Source organism: Gymnoscopelus braueri (genome assembly GCF_963280865.1).
Source record: "Gymnoscopelus braueri genome assembly, chromosome: 11".
NCBI lineage: Eukaryota > Metazoa > Chordata > Actinopteri > Myctophiformes > Myctophidae > Gymnoscopelus > Gymnoscopelus braueri.
Window position 1 is genome coordinate 37,507,202 of NC_137613.1, and position 23,433 is coordinate 37,530,634.

The 23,433-nt window shown below is 41.1% G+C and overlaps 1 protein-coding gene and 1 long non-coding RNA gene across 3 annotated transcripts in view; one reads left to right on the plus strand and one right to left on the minus strand.

The window, feature by feature from the left end:
* vps50 (VPS50 subunit of EARP/GARPII complex) overlaps positions 1-23,433 on the minus strand; it is a 192,843-nt gene that overhangs the window by 22,771 nt on the left and 146,639 nt on the right. For both annotated transcript variants that reach the window (XM_080442184.1, XM_080442183.1), the window contains exon 23: positions 3,123-3,271. In XM_080442184.1, coding sequence (XP_080298310.1) covers positions 3,123-3,271 — 149 coding nt within the window. The remainder of the gene's footprint in view (positions 1-3,122; positions 3,272-23,433) is intronic.
* LOC308095795 lies at positions 10,879-11,528 on the plus strand. Its single transcript, XR_013934075.1, has 3 exons — positions 10,879-10,999; positions 11,239-11,339; positions 11,442-11,528. It is a non-coding gene; the product is annotated as an uncharacterized lncRNA (long non-coding RNA).

The window sequence follows — 23,433 nt, forward strand, 5'->3', positions numbered from 1 at the left end:
TCTGTTTTTCCTCTCAGAAGCAAAAGTAATGTTTACATGAAGATTTTTCTATATTATCTATTTATCAATTTTAAGCGGCAAGTACAAAAATAAACACTTTCTGTGGACACGACCCCTGTTTTCCAAGACATTTCTTTTTATATATTTTTGGGGGCGTTTCTGCCTTTATTGATAGTATATAAAGTAGTGAAAGACAGGAAACACGGAGAGAGACAGGGAGCGACGCGCAGTAAAGGTCGTCGGGCTCGGGAATCGAACCTGCGACTCACTGTCAGGTCGCATTGGAGCCCCTACGCGGTATGCACCTTAACGGCTATGCCAGCGGCGCCCTTGCCAAGACATTTCTGAAGCGCCCACAGCTGTAGTGACAAGTCTCACTGTGTGATCACCCCAAAGATGGTAAATGTTGAGGTTAGCTGATGCTTTCAATGGCTGTCTGTGCTTTGAGCTTTCATTCGAGCACGCATTTCACAACGTTTTTGTGAAATTATACTAAGCATAGAGCCTGCGACTTATCTTCCACACATTGGTTCCTTCCCTTTCAGTGTATGCCTGCCCCAGCTATTCCTTTAGATATTTAATGTTTTTTTTTCTCTTTTCTTTAATGTTCTTTTTTTCCCTTTTCTTTAAGCTTTTCCTGTCTGCCCACAATCCGTGCAAAACTTTCTCATTGTGTGATATAAGACATTTCTTTTTTTGCCTAAGAGAGTATAAACCCATCTGGCTGTTGATGAGTCGGTGTCTTGACATCTGGATGTTTTCTGCATACAGAAATCCATAAGGAGTTTGACAAATTTGGTTTAAACTGCAGACTGTCTCCACGGTCGTACTTGGCAAGGGGGTGCAGCAGCAGACATGGCTAGGCCTCATTATGTATACTATATGCTGGTGCTTGCGTGGTTCTATATGCGTCGGCCGACAGTATGTGAATGACAAAATGATATATATATATATATTACTTAAAAATCCTGTATCTCGGCTCCTGTGTACTTTTTTTTTTTACTATGTATTTTTGGCCGAGACAATGTTCAAAGGCGTATAAAAGTGAACTGAAGGTCGCGATGACATATTTTTTTCTTTCGGGGGAAGCACAGTGAAACCCTCTGTGATTAGTAACCACCAGGGGATCGATCATACTGGAGATAAATATTCTGTGACTACTTGAAAAAGGTAAGAAAATCAAAAAATCACTGGCACATTATGCAATTATTTTCTCATTTACTTGGCACTGAATGAGTTAAAGAGGAGGTATTAAAGAGTCAATTTGGTGAATAATTATTCTCACTCACTCACATTTCCATGATTTTCCTCATCGTTCTATGCTTGTGAAGACATTTGTTTCTCACAAAGATAAACACACACACACACACACACACACACACACACACACACACACGCACGCACACACGCACGCACGCACGCACACACGTAACACTGCCGACATGCAGTTAACAGCTCCTTGGGGCCAGGCCAGTGATTGGAGAAACTGCCTCTCTAAGCTGATGGGGAAACTGCTGAGATGAATGTTAAGTCCCTAGTTACATGGAAATGGCCACATGAGACACGGCGGGCAGCTTGGGGAAAGGCACAAAATTAACGGCTTGTGATTTCTCATTATCTGCCCCAGAAGAATAGTGCCTGATCAGCTTTAGCACTTTGGAGTTCATATACAGTAGATCAGTTGTTAAACGGCATTTCCACTTCATTTCACCTTAGCAGGATGATAATTAAGTTGGAAGCTTTTATCATTTCATGAATGCAAGTTAAAATGTCTAACCACATGAACCCTAGCGTCCCCATTCTGTACATGCCATAACAGTCTGCCAAAACTGCCAAACTACAAGTGAGATTGTAGATCGGCTATTTTCGGTGGGGATTTGTAGCCTGGTATCCAGCCTGCTTCGCTACGTTCGGCGGACTTTTTTTTCTCTCTTCGCTTCTCAGTCTGGAAATCCTCCTATCTCCAAGGGAGGCGGGACATGCCAAAAGCTTCGAAACCTACCGTGGCTTCTGATTGGTCTGTGGTGCGGGGCGGGACAAAAAAAAACAGTGTGATCGTTGTGATTCGTCATTCGTTTGAACAACATCCAATCAGCAACGACGTTGCCCAACGTAACATATGTAGTTCCAGTGTAGTTCTGCAAAACGAGTCAATAGGGTGCTCTCCAGACTGAGAAGCGAAGAGAGAAAAAAAAGTCCGCCGAACGTAGCGAAGCAGGCTGGATACCAGGCTAGGGGATTTGGTGTCGAGGGAAAAAAGGTGAAGGCCCAGCACGGACCCTTGGGGGACCCCGGGCAATGAAGTACATAGTGTTTAAGACTTAAAGGGATTCTAGGCAACATTAAGCCTAAATTTTAAAAATATTTATATATATTTTGCATTTTTTCCCCTCTATCAGCCACTATATAATGATGCTGAGGTGTTTTCCTGCATTGAAACACAGTCCTCTTTCTGAAATCCGTATTTTCCCTACTATTTATGTTTTGACATCCGGGTATCCGGGACGTAAATGAAAGGCACGCATGTGCACGTCCGTGCGTGTCCGTGTGAACTGTTCGAGTGAAACCGAATGGAACCGAGTGCAGCCGACAAAGATGGAACGAGCCGCCATTGTTTTCTGCTGCGCTGTTTTTACTTATTACTTTCGGTTTTAAAACGCTCTCAAACTTCTTTTTTTGAGGCACGGAATTTACTTTTAAGATATCGTTTGGATAGAATTTAGTTGTTTACCTTCATATATGTGGTCAATTTATCATGACAGAGCCTATTTAAAAATAAAAATTCAAAGAACCGGCAGGGGCGGGCAGTGACACGTAGTATGTATCCGAATAAAGCAACCTATTTTCGGCATGGCCCGTTCAGAAGTCCCCCCTGCGTCACCCCCTGGTGGTCGGGGAAACTAACTGCTGATGAGGAGGGGGGGGGGAGTGGAGTTTTTTTAATTTTGTTTTTGATCTCTGAACTTGCCTAGAATCCCTTTAAACCATGTTCCATGTCTTCCTATATCCACTTCAACTTTAAGTGGATATAGGAAGACATGGAACCTTTTTAAGCTGTGGTCACTATAGAACATGGACGTTTGTTGATGCGTTGCAGTTATGTTTGAGAGCACAGCACTTACAGAGACTCTGTGGCCACCACTCGTTGGGCCAGGCCATAGAGCGTCCCGCTGTTTGTAAGAACCACCATCTGGCTGAGGTAGGGGCTGGGGACCTTCTCCTTCCGGTCCTCTGCTGGACCATGGACCCCTGCATTCTCCCCTAGCGCTTCCTGGAGTTAAACACAGAAGCATGGGGGGGAAAATAAGCAACATAAGCATCAACAAAGAACTGTTCATCCATAGTTTAAAAAATAATAATGCAGTATTGACAAAAAGAAAACAAGCACCAAAACAAGGCAGAGGAGCTCATTATAAAAGGAGAAACAGAGATCAATAAGTATGAGTAGCTGGAGGATATTACAGTAGGACTGACGCTGTTTAGGAGAGTTAAGTTCTTCAGTTGAAAATCTATTGTTTCACTAACAGCAGTGTGTCGCCGCTCCCTCTACAGCTACAGTACCAAACACACTGTGCAAACTATAGATTAGAAATACTGTACACGCCTGAGGAAATCTAAAAAAAATGTTCTTTGGGATTCATGCATCGACACGTTTCAGGTTCAAATACGGCCTTTTAGCTTAGAAATGATGTCGCACAACACTTTTTCACAAAATAATGAATAATAAAGTTATGCCTGTTTTATACTCGGCTGCATGCTGTGCCACGCACCGAAAATAGCTACACTATTTACAAGCTTGTAGCTTCTGCTATCTGCGGTACGTGACATCACTGCACAAATGAGCACAAATCAGGCTGGAGTCTTCCTAATCTCAAATTCATGCAAATGTATGAAACGGTACCGTACAGAAATCACATTCCAAACCAAAGCCCCAACCAGAGCATTATGTGTATACTGTGGGAGAATCTGCTGACCAAACCAATCCTCCAGCAGCCAGCCAGACATGATCTCATTTCTTTTCTGATAAGCACCAACACCCCCCCCCCCCCAATCCATCCATCCCCGTATTCATTATTTTGAAATACTTAACCCATTAAGACCAGAGACCGATTCTACAAAATGTCTTCTAGATCCTAAAAGTTTTTTTTTTGTTGAAAAAAACCTATGTTGCCGTCAGTGGTTCTCAAACTTTTTCATGTCAAGGACCCCCAAAATGATATGTATTTGGCCGCGAACCCCCATCTCAAAATATTGTGTTCCAGGGACCCTCCAGAAGCAAAGATTTGAGTTACAAATGTTCCCTTTAAAACAATATATATTCAAAGATTTGCACAAATTTTCACGATTTCTCAAAAATAGCAGATCTACAAGCTCGTAGCGCGGCACTCGGTGCCGCGCTACGAGCTTGTAGATCTGCTATTTTTGAATAGCGCAAAGTGTAAAATAATGCTTTTTTAGCTCAAATCAAAAAGTGACACAGATGTGTTCCGGGTCTTAATGGGTTAAATAAAATCTCTCTGAATCCCCCCACCTTTTCAATCACAACAACATACAGTACAGTATACACGCACCGAGCCACAATTCAACACAGAGGCACAGTGCACATGATATTTTCCCGCAAGCTTATTGTACAGTACAGGTATCACAACAAGCCAACGTATTGTATTGCAGCATGGTCTGTGTGTGCACTCTGTGACCGAGAAACCACTGGGAAATGGGACGGACGGATCAATAACAATCACACGGGTAATGAAGAAATAGCACGCTATTAATGCTGTACCATATTATCTGCTTATATTACGGTCGCCCCAGTTGGTGCACATTATGGCTCTAATCTGTGTTAGGAACTGCTACTATATGGGCAACCAGTGGTATTATTACTTTTAAGTTATTTTTTCAGCATTTTTATGCCTTATATCAGATACAGTGGTGGAAAGTAACTAAGAACATTTACTTAAGTACTGTACTTAAGTACAATTTTGAGGTACTTGTACATTTCCAATACTTCAACTTTTACTCTACTACATCTCAGAGGCAAATATTGTACTTTTACCCCACTACAATTATTTAAAAACTTTAGTTACTAGTTACATTTCAGATATACATTATGATATTATGAAACATACATTAACCACTTTAGCGGCTAAAGTTTAGCCCTATTTTATACCAAGGCTATTTGAAAATAGCCGATCTACAAGCTCAATTGTGAACTTGTAGATCTGCCCATTTTCAAACATTGTTGTACTTTTACTTTAAGTACATTTTGATACCAATACTTTTGTTCTTTTACTCAAGTAAATTTTGAATTCCGGACTTTCACTTGTAACAGAGTACTTCCACATTGCATTATTGATACTTTTACTTAAGTAAAACATTTGAGTTATTTTTCCACCACTGAGAGAGAGGAGAGACAAGCAAGACATGTCAGGTTCAAACTCGGACCCTCGCGGTCACAAGGAGCGTATGGTCTGTGCGCACTAATCAGCCGGGCCACCAGGCACCGTGGTCATTTATTATTAATGGCTCATCGAGATGCTAGAGAACGTAACTTATGGGCTAACACGCTCAAGGACACGCAAGACCCATCTGAGAATAAGGAAGCGTGTGAATGAAGCACGCCAACGTGCACTCATAAATGGATACACTGTGTTCAGTTCACCCTGCCAATTAGATGTAAAGGCACATCTATAATAGGTAGGAGATTATCATCTTTGGGAGTCTGTTAGAGACCAGTTAATTACCACTAGCAAACTGAATAGAATTCGTGATAAGTACGACCTTTGCTCCAGAGGTCAAAAGTGTTAGTGATGCAGGGCAGGCCAGCCAATATCATGGCTTCCACTTCCTATAAAGCAGGCTGCCTTGTAACCTCTCTGAGTTAACCACAAAATATATCTCGCTGCTGTCCGGCAGGAACCAGCTAACTCAATTTTTCCGCTATTGCATTTTTTTTCATAAATCAGGGCCATTGAACAGCCTTTACTGTGTGTTGGTAAAAAAATATTGAACCAATGAAAAGTATTAAAAAGTGCTTCTGACAAAACCAGCTAACTCCATTGGATCCTCAAAAAAAATCCTCAAAGTTTTGCTGACTCCAGGCTCCACCCCCTTTTGACCTCCAACCTCATTGTGAACTTGGAGGTCCATTTAGCTGTTCTTATGAATGATGAACAAAACCTCCTAACTCCATTTTTTTTTTTTTTTTTTATTTCCTGAAAAATGAACATTTTGTTAGCTGGTTCCTGCCAGACAGCAGAGATATACAGTGCTTTGTTTACTGGAGTCCCCCAGGGGTCTATACTAGCGCCCCTCCAAATTCCTTTGCCAAAAATAGTCTTGTGGATCTGCAATTTTCGCCAAATGATCGCCCCAGAATAGGGATGCTATCATGTGGTCAAATTAACACTAAGAATTTGTGCTGTTGATGAGGGGTGACAGGCTAAGTCCCCTCCCCCAGCTATCTAGTCAGCAAAATAACATGTAATATTAATAGCCTAAAAACATGAGAAATGTAGGCGATTGTTCCACGTTCAATTAAATACGACAGATCGATTTAAAAAAAAATGTTTTCCCTGATGGGAACACTGTGACCTTACCCAGGGCTCACTGTATACAGTACAGTTACCTCTCTACATTCCATCAAAGATATACTGCACTGCACTACTGACTGTAGAGATTACCATTGCATGGACATAAAACGTCGTCACATTTACGAGATGACTGTTTAGATTATATGACTTTTACATAAGACAGAGTCTGGTGGCTCTCCTATGCTGACTGCAATACATCATCTCATCTATTCCAACATTTCGGAAAAAACACAGTAGGCATTCAAGGAGCAGTGGTGGAAAAAGTACTCAAATGTTTTACTTAAGTAAAAGTATCAATACTGCAATGTAGAAGTACTCTGTTAAAGGTATCATGACATTCATTTTCACTTTTTTTACTTTCAATGTTTTATTTGGGGTTTTATGCCCTCAATTACACCCAAAAAACCTGAACTTAGAACATTCAGTGGATTTTCTGTGGTCTGGGGTTTTCTGAATAATTAGGCTGAAAAGTAATCTGAGCTTGGCCCTTCGACAGTGAGGTCACAGTCGATTAATCCCGCCCACTCTCCTCCTCGCCCCTCCCCTCCGCTATCCTTTCCTTTGGGGGGGGCGGAGCAGAGGCGATGATTGACAGGCAAAATCCCTCACCAGCGACACCCGCAGGCAAAGATTTCTTTTTTCATTGCAGTTGAAAAGGCTTTAGAAATGTGAGAGAAAAACACCTGCCATGGATCACTGGAATGGAATTTTCACTTAAAACTTTTTGTACACTTTTGAAGGACCAGGACAAAGACTTTGAATGTGGTGTAAAAGTGAATGTCATTAAACCTTTAAGTAAAAGTCCGGAATTAAAAATGTACTTGAGTAAAAGTACAAAAGTATTGGTATCAAAATGTACTTAAAGTACCAAAAGTAAAAGTACTAAAATGTTTGAAAATAGCAGATCTACAAGCTCACAACTCGTCGCGATGCGACGCGTTGTGAGCTTGTAGACCGGCTATTTTCAAATAGCCTAGATATGAAACGGTAGCCTGGCTCCACCCCCTGAATCGCTAGCCTCGCATTCAGGGTCTGGTGACGCTGTCGAAGGCGGGCTTTTCTCGGTTGAAAATCTGTACGACGAATCGGGATCGGGATAATCCAGTATGAACCAATCGCCAAAGAGTCCAACTTTGGCCACGCCCCCATCTCAGAAAACGACTGCACTGAGAGGGCTTTCAGACTGAATAATGGAGTGAAACGAAATGAAAATTCAGGCTGAGTGTCAGGCTAATAAAACGGTGGTAAAGTGGTTAATGTGTGTTTTATAATGTAATCATTTATATCTGCAAAGTAACTAGTAACTAAAGTTTTCAAATAATTGTAGTGAAGTAAAAGTACAATATTTTCCTCAGAGATGTAGTGGAGTAGAAGTAAAAGTATTGAAATTTGGAAATACTCCAGTAAAGTAAAATTACCTCAACATTTTTATTAAGTACAGTACTTGAGTAAATGTACTTAGTTACTTTACACCACGGATAAAGATGAAATAAAACACTGAGCTGCTGGCCCTATATATCTGCAGTATTCAAAAGTCAGTATCAGACAGTACAGGCCTTAAAGTTTTCATATCTCAAATATGATCCTAAACATTAATTGTCACAGACTGTAAAGGTCTACAAACTGCAGAGTCCAACCATATAAAAGGAAAAGCTGTAGGCAACTAAAAACATTCTAAGTGTCTGAATTCAATCCTTAAAACCACTCTCTTGACTCTTCATGCATTGCCGTGTTAAAGGACTGAGAGGCAAAGGATGGGTCAGGGAAGCTAACTCTAGTTAAATCACTAGTTATAAACTAACCAGTGGTTAGGAAGTTAGCAAGGACTTTTTACACATGAGCTTAGCAATGTATTTATGAGCAGCTGGTACAACCCAGTCCTGCCTGTTATAGCAGTGGTTCTCAAAGTGGGTGCAGCAGCACCTTAGGGTGTCGTGATGCAGGTCCAGGGGTGACATAGAATACTTTGATAATATCTTTAGATTTAGAGAAACCTGATGTGCAACTGGAACTACAGTGACACACAGGACTCGCATTTCATCCAAATGAAAATGATGTGTGAAGATAACAATGTTGTAATTTTAATGACATTTGTAGAACATTAATTAGGGATGACACGCAAATTTGTGAAGCGTTCCTAATTAAGAAAAAAAAAGGGTTAAACTTCCTGTTTTGTATTCTACAGTGAGTGCCAAGTCAGGGTTGCCAAATGCTTGACCACAAGCATTGTGTGTGTGTGTGTGTGTGTGTGTGTGTGTGTGTGTGTGTGTGTGTGTGTGTGTGTGTGTGTGTGTGTGTGTGTGTGTGTGTGTGTGTGTGTGTGTGTGTGTGTGTGTGTGTGTGTGTGTGTGTGTGTGTGTGTGTGTGTGTGTGTGTGTGTGTGTGTGTGTGAGTGAGTGAGTGAGTGAGTGAGTGTGTGTGTGTGTGTGTGTGTGTGTGTGTATAGACGGATGTGGGTGTTTGTGGATTTCTGTCATGTTCCTCCTTGCTGCTATTGGGCTAACCAGCTACCAGACAGACATGGTCACATGTTCTGTCTGTCACATAACATAAAGTGTTATTTTCTATACCAGCTAATCAAGGCAGGAGAGGAATATAACAGACACTTATTATTTGTGTTACTTTCCAAGCGTCTAATCTTTGTACAATGTCTACAGATAGAAATGTCATGTCAGACTTGATAAAGAAGGAGAGACAAAGAGATAGAGGACAAAGAGGGGACACTGAGGACATCAGTGGAGAGATGGATCAGATCGTAGTGGACAACATCATCTATGACAGTGTAGACAACATTGTCTATGAGAGAGTGGACGACATTGTCTCTGGACCACAGGAGGACATGAGAGACAACACAGCAGGAAGACAAGTTCTGAGTGAGTTGGACAACGTTGTGAATTGTTGTAGCATCTTATAATGAGCTTTAGTGAGGACCAATTATATGAAGATAGGTTGAGAATGGGAGAAGTGCTCATTGGACACAAAACACAAAACAAAGAAGTTAATATGCTTCAGTGTCGTTCCTTTGATGTGTAAATGTGTTTCATGGAATATGTTGGTCAGTGCAAAGTACTTTGGTCAGGTGTAGCTAGCAGGGTTTTAGTTTTGTTTCTGTGTCTTAGTCTCTGCACACCTATAGTTGTTCATTCCATTACAGGACAGAGCTCTAACACACGGAAAAACCCTCTCAGAATGGTTTCTGTGTGTCTGGGAATGTTGTGTCTTATCCTGATGGCTGTCATCATCGGCCAGGCTGTACAACGTGAGTAGATCTAAAACTACCACATCACTCACTCAGGGAGTTTGTCAAATTGTCACTGAAGACCACTACAGCATTAATGAAAACCTTGATTAATCTGTTTAACCAAATTCTAACAGTTTCTACTGTGCAGTCTTTTTGTGTGTATCATTGATTACATATGCAAAGTACTGTATGTGGAAGAAAGTGGTGTTAATAAATAATGTGTTATGTCAATCTATAAAAATACAATTATCTATGGCATCATTTTAATGTCTAGGGCTCCCGGTGTTACAAATGAATGTGTAAACATATTTATCTTACGACCTACACTCATATCATCCACACGCTACTGTAATGATTTAAGTCGAGCTGGGATCGAATCCCAATCTCCCACCCGGCAAACCGACACACAACCGACCATGCCAATAGAGCTGAGCCCGATTGGCAGAGTTGTTTTGGCCGGGTCTTGTCTGGGGCTAGTACACTAGCATCTGGTTATACACAAATGTACAGTATTAGACATCTAGATGCTTCCCCTCATCATGAACCGTAGCAACAGTGTTTATAATCATCATCATCACCTTTTTTAGCCTCTGCAGGTAACCCAGCCAATGACCAGTTACTGAACAACCTGACCCTGGAGAGAAATCTGTTTCTGACCAAATATAAAAACCTGACTGTGGAGAAAAACCTGTTAGAGATCAACAACATCAACCTGACCATGGAGAGAACACAGTTAGACACAGAAGTAAAGCAGCTTAAGAGAGAGACAGCAGGTGAGACTGAGAGAGGTCATACTAACATTTTGGAAGAAATTTAATTAGTGTATAATTATTGATATTTAAATCATTGTTGGTTTATCTACATCACCATATTTTGGTTAGCAAACCTAAAACCTCACCATTATGCTCTCAGGTCATTTCATACTCGGGTTTAGTCAATTAATTCACTACTATCATTATAATTACAGTATGTATTAGAATGATTATAAGTGCATTGAATCAATAAAACTTGTGTTTAATGTTTAGTCAAGTCGTGTCCCAGTGGATGGAAGAAGTTTGGATGCAGCTGTTATTCCAGATCTACTGAAAAGAAAACCTGGGAGGAAAGTAGAGTTCAGTGTCTGAAGACAGGAGCTGATCTGGTGATCATTAACAGTGAAGAAGAACAGGTTAGTGTATCTGTGTGTGTGTGTGTGTGTGTGTGTGTGTGTGTGTGTGTGTGTGTGTGTGTGTGTGTGTGTGTGTGTGCGCGCACATGTGTGTGCGTGTGTGTGTGTGTGTGTGTCCACTGCCCAGCCTGTGTTCATCATCCACATATAGATGCATGTGTTGTAATTCCATGATTATAGTAAAAACCTGAATGTATCGGAGAAAACTAATTATGGTTCAATCATTGTCCAATGATCAGGAATTCATCAGAGGATTGAGCCTTTGGGGAAGATATTGGATTGGTCTGAAAACCACTGGTGTCAAATGGACATGGATGGATGGAACACCACTGGCAACACAGTGAGACATTTTATTAGTTGTTCTATTATAATTATATCAAAGTCTCTGTATGTGAATGAATGAGTGGATAGGTTAAAATACATCATTTTGTTTTCTCTACAGGTTCTGGGACAGTGGACAGCCTGGCAATACAACAGACAGGGACTGTGCATACTCTGGGCACTCGGATGGAAGATGGGTGAATATGATCTGTTCACAAATAGCAACGTGGATCTGTGAGAAGTGATGTTTCTCTCAACTTCATTGATAAGGTTAGATGGAAGTGCAGCTCCGTGATCTGCTTTGCCAAGTTAAGTAAGTCATAGTAACAAGTAAGACGCGCGAACGCTGGAAGCGAACGCAGCTTGACTGTAGCTGTTATATTTCAGCCACACTGTAGTGCACTCTGGCGCACTCTGGCGGCTGCACACAGGCAGTGCAGGCGAGCGTGAGTCACATGGGGGCGCGAGCCAATGAGAGCGTGAGTCACATGGGGGCGCGGCTGCACACAGGCAGTGCACCACAGAGACACACACGGACAGAGACACGGACAGAGACACACACACACAACCCGAGCACTGTTTCATAGTAAGCTCCACTTGGGCGGAGGCTCAAAATGTTACTCAAGTAAGAGTAAAAAAGTAATTGCTTTTAAATATACTTAACTCACCGAGTGCCAGAATTATTTCTGGCTATGTTGTCCCAGTGCCAGAGATTTTTTCAAAGTAAAAAAAAAGTGCTTAGGAAGCGAGATACAGACTTTTTCAGTTATAAGTTAAACAAGGAGTGGATGAAGCTGCAAATCTTCAGATAATTATATCTTGGGTTCTGAACATTAAAAAAACACAAAAAAAAACCACGCCAAACACGTCATTGGCACGTTGCGCCATAGCGGCAAAACACGTGAAACTCGTCAATGGCACTCAATGAGTTAAGTATTCAAAAGTACATGCTTTGAAGTACAAGTAAAAGCAGAAGTACATTTCTTAATTTTTATGTCAATGAATTGCTGTAATGTTTTCACAATGAATTTATAGGATCTTGTAACTCTTGTTAGAGAGAAGTACTGTAACTCTCTGTAACCACCTGCACTACATGCACTGACGTGCTTGCTTGTAGAACCACTACGTTATACAAAGCTGAAAAACCTATAAAAACATAGAAAATACTGAGGAATCAGAACTAAATAATTTTACTCCTATACACCCATACAAGATGTAACAAAGAGGAGAGCGGAGGGGGAAGTCAGAAACGCGGCTAGTGTGAGAGCAGAAGTGTGGCCAATTGCATTTTAGGGAAGAAAACAAAAAACAGCCAACCTAAAGGCCAAACCGCACCATGCAACTAGTCGCAACTCCTTGCAACAAAACCGTTTTAAGGTCAACCAAACAATGCAACTCCTTGCAACTGACATTGGGGATAATGTTTGCAAGTAGTTGCATGTTGCAAGGAGTCAGGGGTGCAATGCTCACTGGACGGCCTTGCACGCCGTGCCGGAACCTATTTGACCAGGAGCACACTCAGGCACACGCATAGATTTAAAACTACTTTAAATTCGCACCTCAACAAAGTTTTCAACTCACACCTAGCGAATTAACATAGGAATAAGCCTAGATGCATATCAATTGTCCATTGTGTGACTTGCAGTGTAGGTGTTAAGCGACGTGCGCGTCACGTCATTGAAATAGAGTGCAAGAACATACCAAATGAGCATTGCATGCCTGCAAGGAGTTGCAAATAGTTGCATGGCGAAACATTGGTGTGGAGTGGGCTTAAAAGTACTCAGTACTTTACAGCCATCCTATAAATGTACTCGAGTAAAAGTAAAATATTTGTCTTGGAAATGTACTCAAGTAAGAGTAATAAGTATTAAAAAATCTAATACTCAAGTAAAGTACAGATCCTCAGAATCTGTACTTAAGTACAGTACCGTACTCAAGCACATTTACTCCGTTACTGTCCACCACTGATAATAATACATACAATTTATATAACGCTTTTCTGAGTACTCAAAGTCGCTTTACAAAACAGAAAAGACAATAAAAACTACTTTATTAGGAAAAAAATAGAAAAAAAAGTAAAAAACTATAGATATAAAGGTAAAAAGGGGGGATTAGGTTGGGAATGCAAGTCTGAAAAGGTGGGCTTTGAGTGTGGTTTTAAACGTGGTGAGGGTGGGAGGGGGGGGGCAGCTCTGATGTGAGCTGGGAGTGAGCTCCACAGGGATCCCAGACTCCCAGTGGTAGTGGATTGGGAGTCTAATGATTAGCGAGGTGCGCCACTGAGGCCGGTGCTGAGATTGGGTATTTGGGCTGTATTAGAATGTGACGTCCTAACTCTTCTATTGTAGAAGAAAGAAGTCCCCGCCCGCGGGCGAGGCTCCCCAAAGACTGTGCACTTACATATATCGCCTTAGGGACCAGGGTGTCCAGGAGGTTGGCATCACCTGACCTATAAGGGAGCGGGAGGGGGGGGGGGTTGGATGAGTTCAGAGAGGTAACGGGGGGCCTGGTTGTTGAGGGCTTTGTAGATGATGATCAGTATTTTGAAATGTATTGTGTGCTTGACAGTTATACTGTATTTTATAACATGCAATTCCTGGACCTTCAAAAGCATCATAAAAGAACACCAATTTACACCAATTTACAACTGGACAAGTCTTCTAGCTTGACAAAATAAATAATTATCTGTAAATATTATATATTTTTGCTCCTAGTATTGATGATTTCTTGTAGTATTGAATGTCTTTATATGTCTTGATGAATTGAATACACAGAACCACAATGGAAACAAGCTCTCTGTGTGCAAACTGTTAATGAAGTATTCAATAAAGCAAAAAAAAGACCTTTACATGGAGACACACAGACCTACAGTACCCAGGCTGCTTTGCAGTGGTGTAAAGTAACTATGTACTCAAGTACTGTACTTAAGTACACTTTTTAGTGTACTCAAAAGTGAGTGTACGCATCGCGACGCATTGTGAGCTTGTAGATCAGCCATTTTCAAAATATTTTTTCATACATTTTGAACTTGTGAAATGGGACATTCTGCACAATTAGTACTTTTACTTTTGGTACTTTAAGCATATCTCTGCTGTCCGGCAGCAACCAGCTAACTCCAAAATGCTCATTTTTCAGGAAATGACAAAAAAATTGAGTTAGGAGGTTTTGTTCATCATTGATAAGAACAGCTGAATGGACCTCCAAGCTCACAATGAGGTTGGAGGTCAAAAGGGGGTGGAGCCTGGAGTCAGCTAAACCAGCTAACTCCACCCCCCTTTGGTGGACTTAGCTGGTTTAGCAGAAAGTTTGAGGATCCAATGGAGTTAGCTGGTTTTGTCAGAAGCGCCTTTTAATACTTTTCATTGGTTCAATAATTGTTTAATCAACTCAACGACGTAAAGGGTGTTCAATGGCCCTGATTTATGGAAAAAAAATGCAAAAAAATTATTTTGATGCTGATACTTCTGTACTTTTACTCAAGTAAACCTACATTTTGAATACAGGACTTCTGGTCTATGTCAGTGGTTCTCAAACATAGTCATGGACCCCCATTATGGGACCCCCATAAGAGAACATGTTTCAAACATAGCCGATGTGGAGATACGATCTTGTCAATTCTGTGTTTAAAGGATAGAGCAAGCATTAAACCTGGATGCAAACCCTGGTTTTGGAAGAGCGTGTTGGATTTCGGTGGGTATACTTTTTAACCCATTTAGACCTGATGCCGATTTTAAAAGCGCCTTCAAAAACCTAACCTCAGTTTTCTGAAAACGTTCAAATTCTTACTAAAACAATGAATAAAAAATTATGTTGCTATATGTATAGCAACAACTAATGAGGCACAGAGGTGGCTCCCGGATTGAAAGGTACCGTATAGATAACGTATAGGTTACAGCAGGTCAGAGAAAGCAAAGAAGATTCACGGTTTAAAGATTGACCAGGGACGTGCTGGGCCCCTAATTCAGCCTGGGAATCTCAGATAGAGAGGCCCGGATCTTTTGCAGTTTAACATGTAACCTGTGTAGCATGCAGTTTAACCTGTAACCTGTGTAGCATACAGTTTAACCTGTAACCTGTTGTTTAACGTGACCTGTGTAGCATGCAGTGTAACCTGTGTAGCATGCAGTTTAACCTGTACATACAGTTTAACGTGACCTGTGTAGCATGCAGTTTAACATGTAACCTGTGTAGCATACAGTTTAACCTGTAACCTGTGTAGCATGCAGTTTAACCTGTAACCTATAGCATGAAGTTTAACCTGTAACCTGTGTAGCATGCAGTTTAACCTGTAACCTGTCTAGCATGCAGTTTAACCTGTAACCTGTGCACACATAGGATCCAACCAGAGCTTGAGCACCTGCCTGTTTGCTTTCACAGGAGCAATTGCCCTTCTCTTATTTAAATATCGGTATGGCTGAACCACAGTTGCTCTCCACCCTGCTCTCATTCAATACAATGTAGGTTAGGTCGCTTTGTTTGAAAACACTGAAAACGTTTTAGTTGAGTATGGCAGTCTCCAAGTATAAAAGGCACAAAAATAGCAAATTAAGTTGTCAGCACTCGCTATGCAACACTTTTAAAAACACGCAGCAGAAGAAGGAAATGTAAACGTTTCTCAGACATATGTGGGTGTTAAGTGTGGTTTACATTTAGACTATGCAAGTAACACTCAAAAGTGTGAACTTGCTACAGTAGGTTCTGTTGACGGGCTTTTTATTAGGGCTTATCTATGAATCATTATCGTTCATATTTGTAATTATATGAAGTATGTACTCTTTTGCTAGACTGGTTTAACTTATGTTGCCTAAATTGCTACTGTCCTTAACACCAACACGGTCTCACAGGGTTGGGGGTATAGTTGGGTAGGTTTGTGCGCCTGGATGACGTATTTCCGCTTTTATGTAGATGGGTCTTCAACGTTTTTCAGGTCAAGGACCCCCTAGCTGATAGAGAGATGAAGATGAAGATTTTTTAGAATGCTTTCCATTCTGTCATACAGAAACGTGAATGGCGTGTGCATTGTGGCCTTGCATAGAACTTTAAAATTCTGTTCAGCTCACAACCCAGACATCGTCATTGAAATGGTCAGCCAGCTCTGTGCAGTTTTGGAGAAGTAAAAACACCTGACTAGATACATAGTACTTCAACATGCGTGAGAACACTGTTCTGTGTCAACCTCAAGATGGTGAAGTAGAGCAGGGTGTTCTTCACAGCTTCTTCACAGCTTTCATGACATCTGACAATTCAGCACTAATGTCTTTGGCAATGTTACGAGTGACTCCATACATGGGCAACTGGCGGCCCAGTTTAACATGTAACCTGTGTAGCATACAGTTTAACATGTAACCTGTGTAGCATACAGTTTAACATGTAACCTGTGTAGCATACAGTTTAACATGTAACCTGTGTAGCATACAGTTTAACATGTAACCTGTGTAGCATGCAGTTTAACATGTAACCTGTGTAGCATACAGTTTAGCATGTAACCTGTGTAGCATGCAGTTTAACATGTAACCTGTGTAGCATACAGTTTAGCATGTAACCTGTGTAGCATACAGTTTAGCATGTAACCTGTGTAGCATACAGTTTAGCATGTAACCTGTGTAGCATGCAGTTTAACATGTAACCTGTGTAGCATACAGTTTAGCATGTAACCTGTGTAGCATACAGTTTAGCATGTAACCCGTGTAGCATACAGTTTAGCATGTAACCTGTGTAGCATGCAGTTTAACATGTAACCTGTGTAGCATACAGTTTAGCATGTAACCTGTGTAGCATGCAGTTTAACATGTAACCTGTGTAGCATACAGTTTAGCATGTAACCTGTGTAGCATGCAGTTTAACATGTAACCTGTGTAGCATGCAGTTTAACCTGTAACCTGTGTAGCATGCAGTTTAACCTGTAACCTGTGTACAGGGACGTGCTGGGCCCCTAATTCAGCCTGGGAATCTCAGATAGAGAGGCCCGGATTTTTTTTAAACGGCCGGCCGTCCGGTTCTTAATGTCGGCCGTTTTCTTTTTTAAGGCCGGCCTGGTCGGCCTGGAATGGAGAGGCCTTTCTGGAATTGTCCCAAATTTCCCAGTGCCCAGCACGTCCCTGAGATTGACTCTTAACAGATTGTTTCCAATCTGCCAGAGCCTAATGGTAATGTCATGCTGTAGTCACCCTCTATAAACATATCAACCACCCTCTGTAATTCTCTGGAATTTAACCCATTAAGACCTGGAACGCATTTGTGTCATTTTTAGATTTCTTTGGCTATTCAAAAAATAGCAGATATACAAGCTCATAGCGCAGCACCGAGTGCCGCGCTATGAGCTTGTTTTTTTTGTTTTTTTTGTTGAGCTTTTTTACGGTTAGGATTTAGAAGACGTGTAGTACCCCCAGAAGCAAAGATTTGAGTTAAAAATGTTTGCTTTAAAAAATACATATTCAAAGATTTGCACACATTTTCCCCCCCAAAATAGCAGATCTACAAGCTCATAGGCACTCGGAGCTTGTAGATCTGCAATTTGCTCAGATTTTTTCGATCTGCTATTTTTGAATAGCCCAAAGATATCTTAAAATGACGCAGATGCTTTCTCGGCCTGAAAGAGTTAAGACTCATGCACCTCTACAGTGAAGGTATCCATTAGAAGCCACAACAACGATGTCAAATGGGGTACTAATCAATCTGATGGGTTAATTCCACAAAAATATGCACACTAGGACACTAAATGAAGTGTTTCCATAGCACAAATGAACAAGATGAGCAAATGGTGGTCATGGAGTTTATCCATAAAAAAACATTAGATCTCACTTCCTAAGCAATGATTTCAGATGTAGGACCTGTGTAGCATGATCAAACTTGTTTTTGTTTCCTTTGCATGAGTGAGGGCTCCAAGTATCTTTTTTTATACTGGAAATTATTAACGATGAATGGTATAACCAACTTGTGAATAAAACATGCCACCTAACAATGCACAGCGTGTCACATTTGAGTGTGTGTTCTGTAGAGATATGGGGATCTGACGGTTTGGACTCCAGAGACTCCAGAGATAATCTAGAGATACTGATACTGTGTGCGAACCAGACCAAGCTAACGCCACAATGGCATTTTGCCTGCCACTGGCTTTGTATTACTGTCTCAGCCCCCTACTTCTTCACGCTGACTGGTTAGAGTCCATTATAAAACTCAGCACGGTATCCCCTCCTTCAAAATCTTTATCTTCAGTTGCATTAATGCTACACTGTACAAAAGGTGGTGCTTGGCCTATTTTTTTTTACACTTCCATTGAGTTTTGACTTTTTAGTTGGGTCATTTCCGATACTTCCGTGACCGTGGAGAGCGATGTTCCGTTTCTCAGTGGATTTGTCATCTATGAAGGTTAAATAACAAATTGAGCTCCCATGAGAGCCCAAAATCCAAAATGGCTACCATCAGCTTTTCAACGATTTGGCCTACAGTGCTTAAGGAGGGCGTGGGCTTCCCCTGACATACAGGCTGTCTGTCTGAGACAGTGGACATGCATTGCAATTTGAATTGAAATAAACAACTACTGTTGTAATCATTGTTCCTGGACAAAAGACAGGTAGTGACCAGTTAGTAGTACACATTTAGGTATGAAAGAAATAAACTAAATGAGATGCGTGGCGCCACACATCTAATTTAGGTTACAATGGACAGGTAATGGTCGTCAGATAGCACCACATCGACACCACGGACGATAGCAATTAGCACCTGTAGTGAAATATGAAAGGCTACTGGCTTTAAGGACAATTAGATTCAACATTTATAAGGAAGGACAAATTGCATTTAACACTAAACTCACTGTAAAACAGAAGACAAACTAAAATCAAACTAAATCAAACATAATATAAAAGGTAGGGCAAGTGATTTACTTTGGTTAAAATAAGTGTTAAATAGCTCTATATTCAGATAGTACTCATTGCTAGAGTGTTTTGCTAAGTGTATTTACTAGAGTACTGTACTGAAGTTATTTTGTTTTGAGACCTACACTTGACTTCGATAGCCCAAGACTAGCCCATTTTTGCTGTTGGTACATTTCTAAGTCAAACACTTTAGTTTTGACTCGGGTTATGAAGTAATTATTTCAGCTGGTGAAAATAGCAGATCTGTGAGATTGTAGATCTGTTATTTTCACTATTAGTGGTATTGTTCACACACAGACACCAGTGGTGTAAAGTAACTAAGTACATTTACTCAAGTACTGTACTTAAGTACAATTTTTAGGTACTTTTACTTTACTGGAGTATTTCCAGTTTTCAGTACTTTTACTTCTACTCCACTACAATTATTTGAAAACTTTAGTTACTAGTTACTTTGCAGATATAAAGTATGACATTATAAAACATACATTTACCACTTTAGTCCTATTTTATACCTAGGCTATTTGAAAATAGCTGTTTGTGATAGTGTAATAGTTGTGAGCTTGTATATCTGCTATAACATTTTTGTTATAGCTTTTACTTTTGGTACTTTAAGAACATTTTGATACCAATACTTTTGTACTTTTACTCGTAAAGTAAGTTTTTAAGTCTGAACTTTTTCTTGTAACAAGAGTATTTCTATATTGCAGTATCGATACTTTCACTTAACTAAAGAATTTGAGTACTTTTTCCACCACACTACACACACACACACACACACACACACACACACACACACACACACACACACACACACACACACACACACACACACACACACACACACACACACACACACACACACACACACACACACACACACACACACACACACACACACACACACACTAAATTAGATGCGTGGCACCACACATCTAATTTAGTTTACAATGGACAGGTAATGGTTGTCAGATAGCACTACATTCAACTATGAAAGAAAAAAAGATGACAAAAGACAGGTAATGATCGTCAGGTGATGGTCAATTAACACGTTTCAGAATGAATTAAAGATAAACATAAAATGCCAAGGCTACTATTCATTCACAACATTAAGTTACCTTGCAATACACTGAATACAGACACGCTTGGAAAAGTCCCCTAGTTCCCTAGTAACAGAGAGGTAAATAAAATACAGTGCCTTCAAAGCTATTCCTGTCATACCTAAATAAATTAATGTAGCCTAAGGAAGCCTAATAATAACTGATTAATTAATGATGTACCCTTATAAATGTAGTGGAGTCAAAACTACTCAAGTAAAGTACAGTTACACAAAACAAAATAACTTCAGTTCAGTACTCTACATGCATTTAATATGTTTTAATTATGTTTGATTGTGTTTTTGTTTAACCCAACTGCTGTTGACCTGACTGACCACCACACTGATGATAATAACTGTGTCTCTCTCTGTGTGTGTGTGTGTGTGTGTGTGTGTGTGTGTGTGTGTGTGTGTGTGTGTGTGTGTGTGTGTGTGAACAATAATAGTGAAAGTAACAGATCTACAAGCTCACAGATCTGCTACTTTCACCAGCTGAAATAGTTACTTCATAATGTTCCTTAAATGTCATCATGATTTGAGTGTAAGCCAAGTGCTTTTATGAGCTTTTATGATCCAGTTTAGAGGACCTTGTATTGTGAATTGTACTTCCATGTACTGTTACCATGTCTTTCTAAATAAAGTATTCAATCAATCAATCAATTCCCTTAACCAAGTCAAAACTAAAGTGTTTGACTTGGAAATGTATTAACAACAAAAATATTGGGCTATCGAAGTCAAGTGCAGGTCTCAAAACAAAATAACTTCAGTACAGTACTCTAGTAAATACACTAACGTAATTTTAAATTATGTTTGATTGTGTTTAGTTGCAAGAGCTTCCAGTCAACATGAGTGATAGATTATCAAACAGAAAGAGGAGTCCTGCCTGGCAGCATTTTAAGGACGAAGGACAGAAAGACCATGCAACATGCTTACTATGCAGGAGAAGCATTTCAGTGAGCGGCGGGTCCACAACTAACCTTTCCAGGCATCTAAGACTCAAGCATATAGGTGTGATTCACCTGGCAGAAGCAAGAAGGCAAGAGCACACCAAGGAGACCAGCCGCACTTCCAGGGCGAGTGCCCCTCCGTCTACAGCCAGCACCACCCATGATGCCAGTCCTCCTGCTGCTGCTACACCTGGTACAATGCCCAAGGCATTGAGAGCAAAAGGAGCTCAAACAACCCTCACAAACTTTGTGACAAGGCCATTAGAGGCACTGGCGCAAAAGAAAACTGATGATCGTCTGGTAGAATTCATCGCAGCTGGTTCCCAACCCTTTTCAATTGTTGACGACAAGGCATTTCGTCGCTTGATAATGTATCTGAATCCCAACTACACCATGCCAAGCCAGGAAACAATGGCATCAGCAATCATTCCGGATTTGTACAGGAGGACGAAAGCCACGGTACAGGCAAGTGTGGATAAAGCTGAAGCAGTGTGTCTAACTACAGACTGCTGGACATCTGGAACAACCAAGTCCTTTATGGCAGTTACGTGCCACTTCATTGATGAGGAGTTTCAGATGGTCTCCTACCTGTTGGAGTGTTTCGAGATGACTGAGAGACACTCACATGAGAGTCTGGGAAAGGAACTTTTGCGGGTTGCACAGGAGTGGAACATTGAACAGAAAATCGCTGCCTGTGTTTCTGACAATGCTGCTGCCAACGTTAAAAAGGCCATCGAGTTCGCAAAGTGGCCCTATTTGTCATGCTTTGCTCACACTCTGAATGTCATTGTGAATTGTGGCATTGCTGCCATTAAACCAACAGTGGCCAAGGTCAAGGCCATTGTTGAGTTCATGCACAGAAGCTCAAATGCAGCAACAAAACTGAAGGAAACACAGAAAGTGATGGGGTATGCAGAACTGCGTCTCAAGGGGAATTCAAGGGGAACTCTGTGGAATTCCACATACAACATGTTGTCCCGGATGCTGGAAACCAAAGGACCTGTCATCACTGCCGTGGCTAAGCTGAGTGCCACTGCAACTAGTCGCAGCAGACCACCCCCAATGCTAGAAAACCACGAGTGGACCAACTTGCAAGCGGCCTGTGACATCCTGAGACCCTTTGAAGCAGTCAGAGTTGAGATTAGTGCTGACCGGTATGTCTTTTTAAATGTTATTAATGCATTGTGCTGATACTGTAATACACTTGCACCCACACAAAGTCAAACAAAACTGTCCATTATTATTATTATTATTTTTGAGATAATGAGCCTAATCTTTTCTTTATTTTTCTCTCAGTTATACAGCCTCAATGTTGATTCCACTGGCAAGAGGTCTGCAGAAAAGGATTGCGGGATTTGCGGTCAGGCAAAACCCTGAAAGTCCAGACCACCTCAGTGAAGACGTGAGGAAAATGGTGGACACCTTGCAGAAAGAGATGGCTGCTAGGTTCTCCGAAATGGAATACAACACTTTGCTCTCCGGGGCATCAGCATTGGACCCCAGGGTAAAGAGGGCTGCCTTCGGCGGCCGCTTCCATCCGCACAGGATGGAAGCGGCAGCTGAACACGCTTTTCACCACATCGCCCAGGAAGCCGCAAAGGTGACATTCCCAAATCAGCAGGCTGATGTGGGAGAAGCAGCACATGGGCACTCTACACAGTCCAATGTGCAGAGCAGCTCAGCCGCTAGCTTAACGGAAACCTGGTCAATCTGGGATGACATGAATGAGCATCATAATGCGCATTCGATCGACAAGCTGAACACAGCATCGGATCCCGCGGAGGAGGTCCGCGAATTTTTGCAGGAGACTCCACTGGACTGGAAGTCTGGTGACCCACTCGCATGGTGGAAGAAACGATGCTCGCTCTATCCCAGGCTTTGCAGGGTCATGAAGACGAAACTCTGCATTGTGCCCACATTGGTTCCATCAGAGAGGATCTTCAGAAAAACAGGGCTGTTGATTTCTGGGCGAAGGAATCGGCTGAAGGGAGAAACGGTCAGTCAACTGGTGTTCCTCAATGCAAACTTGAAAGAGTAAATGAGGACTTTGGACAAAAAAAAGCAAAACATAACAAAAAGTGATGGAACTACATTGACGCTTATTCTATGTATATACTGTACACAAATATTCAGTGCCACCAATTTCATTCTTTTATTTTCTACATTTAATTTCTTTCTTGTTTATATATTTTATTGATG